The 6,715-nt window shown below is 40.2% G+C and overlaps 1 protein-coding gene across 1 annotated transcript; it reads right to left on the bottom strand.

Annotated features, from left to right (window-relative positions):
* Positions 1-4,063: 4,063 nt before the first annotated feature.
* Positions 4,064-6,231, bottom strand: LOC124274283 (neuropeptide-like protein 29). Its single transcript, XM_046709625.1, has 2 exons — positions 5,949-6,231; positions 4,064-4,086 (listed from the first exon to the last, which is right to left on the bottom strand). The coding sequence occupies exons 1-2, from the start codon at positions 6,229-6,231 to the stop codon at positions 4,064-4,066; spliced, it is 306 nt and encodes a 101-aa protein (XP_046565581.1).
* Between the last annotated feature and the right edge of the window lie 484 nt (positions 6,232-6,715).

Below are 6,715 nucleotides of genomic sequence, written 5' to 3'. Positions count from 1 at the left end.
TACCGATGCTCAGGGCAATAGCAAACTTAGACAAAATATTTTGTATGCAACAATGAAGCTCCAAACAATTGACACATTCCTATCGCATTGTATACTCCTTACAAAAATTAAGCAACAAGTATTTTCAGTGTAATATCTTTATCAATCTGGATAGCGATTTTTGCCGACATGTTACTGAAAGGTAAATATTCAAAGAATACATAACATTTAGTGACTGTCAAATTGATTCATCTGATAACATTGTCAACATCACCCGAACACAACCCCCCTCAAAAACAACATGCAAAATGTGTGGCACACATGCACCCTGATCGGTGTAAACCCACCTGTAATCATTCCCCTGGCACAACAAGTGGGTCCTGACTTCATGTTTATGGATGATAATGCCTGGCCATGGATGATAATGCCCGAGAAGAGTGTTTAATGATGTTGTTTAGATCAACAACATCATGCTTTTGAGGATTTCTAAGCTTATTACTGCTCAATACCATTCTATATCATTTTGTTAATTGTGTGTACATATGTTTCAACTTTCTATTGCGTCATTCAATGATTTGAAATTTCAATAAATGAAAGTAATGAAACGAACATTTTGTGTTGCTTAACCTTTTGTGAGGAGTATTTATAAACAAAGCTCTGACACATCATCATTCACAGAAATTCGTTTTAGTACATATGTTTAAACAATGTGTCCCTCAATTTAGAGTGTTCGTTGCTATAACAATTTTGAATACATCTACTATGCTTTCCAATTTCTTATAGATGTGGAGAGGGTTTTGTCACTCTTATTTACAGCAAACGGCTACGATTTTCTTTCGTGATTCCATTATCATAATGCTTGCTAGACTATTTCAAACGTGGGCGTTCCATTGTTTCATGACAAGAAAGGCTGTTGACTTGGAGAATCCTGCATCTATGAAAGTTTCATTTTGTTGTTGATGTGTCACCTTGTATAACGTCGCAGTTTAACAGGTCTGTGAAAATTGAACTGATGGCAGACAAACGTGTTACTGACATAATGAAAGTCGCCTCACGTGATTTAAGTGTCTGATTACAAAATAAGCTCAGCTGGTTCTAAGAAGCATTCAATTTGGTTTCTCAGAATATATTCCATCACAAAACCCCAAATCTTTTCAATACGGACAGTTGCATTTCATCAGTGTCAGACTTGGGTTTTACTAACACGAATGGGGAAGCGATAATGTTCTGATATAATACTGCCAAATGTTTTAACCTGACAACTTGGCTAGATTTTCTGTGCCTCACAATGAACTAGGAACTGTTTCTACAACCATATCCCCGTCCTACGACAGTCGTAAGTCTATAACATGTCACTCTAATAAGGGAGGGACAGGAGCTGAGAATGCGTCGATAACACGCCTTGTGTGCACATTGGTGTCTCTGTTTTATTCTCCGACCATCACTGAACATCAACATTTTGGCTGACAGCTACAGCCTGATGTTTTCGATACACACAGATGTTTATGTGAAGGATTTCTGAGAGAAGAGAGCATCGAAACTGTCTTATCGCTGAGATCATTTTAGAGAACGGTAATGAGCAAGAAAAGAAAGTTTAACCAGGGAGATATATAAGATATTATACATCTCATAACCTCTTTTCAATCGGTGCATTCTGTAAATGCATCATGGGAGGATATCTGACTAAATGAAAAAGGTATGTTTAGTATTTTCTCATCGTATCCCGGAGGGGCGTTAAATCACGACTCATAGTATGGACAACAATGAACAATAAAGAAAGCATAGTCCACATCTATAAGAAACTGGAAAGCATAGTAGATGTATTCAAAATTGTTATAGCAACGAACACTCTAAATTGAGGGACACATTGTTTAAACATATGTACTAAAACGAATTTCTGTGAATGATGATGTGTCAGAGCTTTGTTTATAAATACTCCTCACAAAAGGTTAAGCAACACAAAATGTTCGTTTCATTACTTTCATTTATTGAAATTTCAAATCATTGAATGACGCAATAGAAAGTTGAAACATATGTACCCACAATTAACAAAATGATATGCAATAGTATTGAGCAGTAATAAACTTAGAAATCCTCAAAAGCATGTACCCGTGAAACAGTCGTGCAAAATGTGCTGCATTGATGGAGCAAAATGTTAACATTAAGGTTCAAGTCAGTTTTGGACAGTGAAGCAGTGTTCAGTAACGCGTATGACCACCATGAGCAGAAATGCAAGTTTCTACACGTCTTTACATAGAGCAGATGAGCCTTTAAAGTTGCTGTTGTGAAATGTTCTGCCATTATCCCTGTAACGCCTGCTTAAGGTCATACAGAGTCTGGGGGTGAACATGGAAACCGTAAACACGATTTCCAATAGTGTCCCAAGCATGTTCAATGGGATTAAGATCAGGTTACCTTGCAGGCCAGTCCATATGTGTGATGTTGTTGATCTAAACAACATCATTAAACACTCTTCTCGGGCATTATCATCCATGGCCAGGCATTATCATCCATAAACATGAAGTCAGGACCCACTTGTTGTGCCAGGGGAATGATTACAGGTGGGTTTACACCGATCAGGGTGCATGTGTGAAGAGTGGAGCGCATCCGTGCCACACATTTTGCATGTTGTTTCTGAGGAGTATACAATGCGATAGGAATGTGTCAATTGTTTGGAGCTTCATTGTTGCATACAAAATATTTTGTCTAAGTTTGCTATTGCCCTGAGCATCGGTAGAAACTCAGGTTGACTTCCCGCAATAGACAGTATTCATTCAATGGGTAAGTTCAAAAAGGGATTTTTGCCATTGGGACCTATATCAACTGAAAAATGGTCTAATTTTCAAAATCACATTGGGTGAGGATCAGGTTTTTAAGGGAAGCCAGAAACTAGTTTGATTTCCTGATTTATCATCATCTCTGTTTTGCAACTGTTATAAGTATGAGTATGTAGGTGTTGCTGATTCCCTTAGAAACAGATAATTAGCATCAAGGTCAGGTGAGTTAGCACTTATACATCCTCTCTGGTTTGTCTACACGTTGTGTTGATGTATGGAGAATTACATCAGTAGTGACTATGTAGGGATATGATGTCGGGTAGGAGGGGATTGCAGGGAATCTATCAGGACCTATTAGGAGAAGACCTTGTTTCAGTTACGTCAGGTAGTGGCGGATAATATATAAACAACGGTATCTCAAAGAAATGGGGGTTGTGAACCTGGGCCTAGACTTTCGAAGCTCTCTCAGCGCTAAGATAGTCGTAAGTTAATGTTAACGTATGGCACTTACGACTATCTTAGCGCTAAGAGAGCTTCGAATATCTAGGCCCTAATCATAAGAATGTATCTTGAGATGGGTAAATCTTTATGAGCTATTCCATTTAGTTCATACTATTTAACGTCATGTTTATATGGAAGAACCTGTGATATTGCTGACTGCGACCTAAATCACAATTAATTATGTCATCCGTTTTCATTTGAAACGTTTACTTGCAAACTTTAAGTCAGAAAATTATAAAGTGTACAAAACATGTTCCTAAATAGCTGTTGGATGCTAATATAATTGCGACTATTTTGTATGTTGTGATATGAATATTTTCCCTTTAATTCCATGCTTTCACAAAAACATGTGTTGAACAAGCCTTGATATTCAAAATATGTTAGAACAAAGGTGAAGACATAAACCCAAGACAGTTTGGTGGGATTTGGTAATTTTCTTACACTACAGCACATACACCCGCATCCTTTAAGGGGGATTTTCTTGACACGACTTGCAATGCAACTCTGTGGATGGGGGAAATCTGAAATTGTCTCATGCAATATTTACTCATGATCAATGTCGGTTTTGGGAATCCGCATCTATTAGAACGTTTACACAATAAACTCATGTTTCTTTATGATGTAAAATGTCATACATTTATAATGAGTGAGTGAGTGAGTTATTATTTAACGTCACACCGGCAATGTTTCAGCCCATACATTTATAAATGATAAAATTTAGACGAATGAATGTAAATATATTTATTCCAATCGTCGGATGTACATGAGATTATAACCACAGGGAACTGTTCTTGAATTCACGACTCTCAGTAGTAACCATATCCCATACCTAAAAGAGAAAACATAATACACAATTATCATGTGATAAAATATACTAGGCACATAAAGAAACTGTGCATACAAAAATTTAAAATCTAAATTTATCAAACCTGTGTAGACTCATAAGGATTTAAACTCAGAGATTAGTGACATGTATCCAACATGCATGCACGTGCAACGTTCCGTGACGTCAGTGGGTTCGTCCTTGAGACGTGCAATACGTTGTTGCACGTGCATTCCGGGAAAGAGAAACAGAGCAAATGAATGCCACACAATACTGTCACTTTGGAAAGCTCAACTCCAGCCCTTGCGATCGTTCAAAAATTAAACGGCTATTGAAACGCTTAGCATGCCAAGGCTCACGTCTGCACAACGTCATCAGGCCATTGGGATGGTCCGTGGGGGAATGTCTCAACGACAAATGGCTGCACATTTCCACTGCCACCAGAACACCATTTCTGCACTGGTGAGACGCTACCAGAACACAAATGACGTCATCGATCGGCCACGTTCTGGACGTCCACGTGTAACAACGCCAAGACAGGACATATGGATAAGGGTGACCCATCTTCGCCACAGGTTTCAGACTGCAGTGGTGACTGCCCGAATCATCCCAGGACTTCGCCGTATCCACCCCAACACAGTTCGACAACGTTTACGTCATCACGGGATCTGACCACGACGTCCCGCCATAAGGCCTATCCTGACACAACGTCATCGACAAGCTCGCCGAATGTGGTGCCGAAATCATGTCCGCAGACCCTTGTTTTGGTGGAGAAATGTTGTTTTACAGATGAGTCCAGGTTTAACATTTCCCATAGTGATGGACGTCAACGTGCCTATAGACGCGTGGGAGTACGTCTTGGAGAGGAATCGCTTTGGTGGTGGTTCCGTGATGATTTGGGGTGGAATAACAGCACCCCAAAGAACTCCTTTGGTGATTGTTCAGGGCAACTTAACTGGTGTGGGCTACAGGGATCAGATTCTTCGACCTGTGGCAATTCCTTTTCTGCAACGTCATGGCCCTGGGTTAACATTCCAACAGGACAATGCCCGCCCTCATACGGCAAGGGTTGCTATGGATTTCTTGCAACACCACAACGTTGACTTACTGCCTTGGCCTGCAAATTCACCGGATCTCTCCCCGATAGAGCATGTTTGGGACGAGATGGATCGACGTCTACGCCGTCTTCCTCATCCGCCAGATAACGTCCTTGACCTTGCAACAGAACTTGAGAGAATCTGGCGTGACATCCCACAAGCCTTCCTTGCACGTTTGATAGGCTCTATGCGTCGTCGATGCACTGCTGTTCTCAATGCCGATGGTGGACATACCTGTTATTGAGCTTGTGACATGGTCGTTTGACCCCTGTCCCGCTTGTGGACTCGTGACGTCATTGTGATTGACTTTTCAATTGAAATTCTCCCGACTTGTTATGGTCTCATGATCCCTCCATTCAAGTTTATATGTACCTTTGACATTGTTATCGTACTTATCAACTGGGATGATATTTTGACAATGCACAGTTTCTTTATGTGGCTAGTATAGTTTGAAAAAGTAAAGCTGTTTAGGCGTTCTTTACTAGAAGTCAGATGGAAATTCTTACTTTGGGATAAAAATCGTTTGGCTTTCGCCTTTCAAACTGGGTCACTGCATGTATTGAGAAAAGCAAATAGTCTGACGGTAATAAAACCCACACCTACCCCTCTCCACTCATTCCCTTCACAAATGTTACTGCAATGGGCAAATTAATACGCACAACCGACAAAGGTAATATAACTTCCCTGTCCCTACAACAAAACTTCATTTGTGCCATGTTAATTCATTTAGCGATAGTCTCATAAAATGATATAATTACGTAGAAAACTTACCAATTCCTTTGCCAAGTCCCATTCCTCCGTACATGCCACCGTACAGTCCTCCCATGCCTCCGTGCAATCCTCCCATGCCTCCGTACAATCCTCCAAAACCTCCAAAAAGACCCATACCGCCGTACAGTCCTCCCAAGCCAAAGCCGCCCATGCCTCCGTGCAGGCCTCCCATACCATAGCCAAGGCCACCGACGCCTCCGTACATGCCCATACCGTAGCCCATGGGTTTGGCGTAAGTAGCAACAGCCAGACAGGCAACAAGGACGACGATAAGCTTCATCATTTTCGGAAGCTGTCAATGAGAGTGAATGTGTTATTAACGTATAACATGTTGTAACTGAAATTGAAAAACAAAGTCTCAATGTGAGTGCACGTCTTAAACATGTGGCATCAAAGCGAAGTTTTGCTCATGCTTGGTCATTTATAATGTAAGAAATGATTTCCAATTACTTTGGTGAAACTTTATCTTAGTTGCTTAGTTTTAGGTTATTTAAAGATTAAGGTTAAACATGAAGATATTTGACTCTGAACGGATGAAACGTTTTGAAAATACATAGAAAAAGATGGTGCGGAGACTCATAGGCATTTACTTTTTGATTAATTATATCAATTCATAAAGTGGTGTTTACCAGGGTACTCACGGTTAGAAGTATGGAGCGACTGCTTGTCAACGTAGAAAAAATTCAGTGATGTTTGTACTTACAGCTTTCGCGTTTATATACCCAGCGTGTTTTGAGTTACCTGTCATTGATTTGCTTTGGAAGGAC

This window comes from Haliotis rubra, unplaced genomic scaffold, assembly GCF_003918875.1.
Source record: "Haliotis rubra isolate DU_JTF1 unplaced genomic scaffold, ASM391887v1 Scf19, whole genome shotgun sequence".
NCBI lineage: Eukaryota > Metazoa > Mollusca > Gastropoda > Lepetellida > Haliotidae > Haliotis > Haliotis rubra.
This window is presented reverse-complemented; position numbering and strand designations above follow the sequence as displayed.

Bases quoted from the DNA above. Each gene is read 5' to 3' on its own strand.
- LOC124274283 (XM_046709625.1), bottom strand. From the start codon at position 6,231: ATGATGAAGCTTATCGTCGTCCTTGTTGCCTGTCTGGCTGTTGCTACT. The intron at 4,087-5,948 runs GTAAGTTTTCTA...TTTCTCTTTTAG, and splicing joins GGGACTTGGCAAAGGAATTG to GTATGGGATATGGTTACTAC.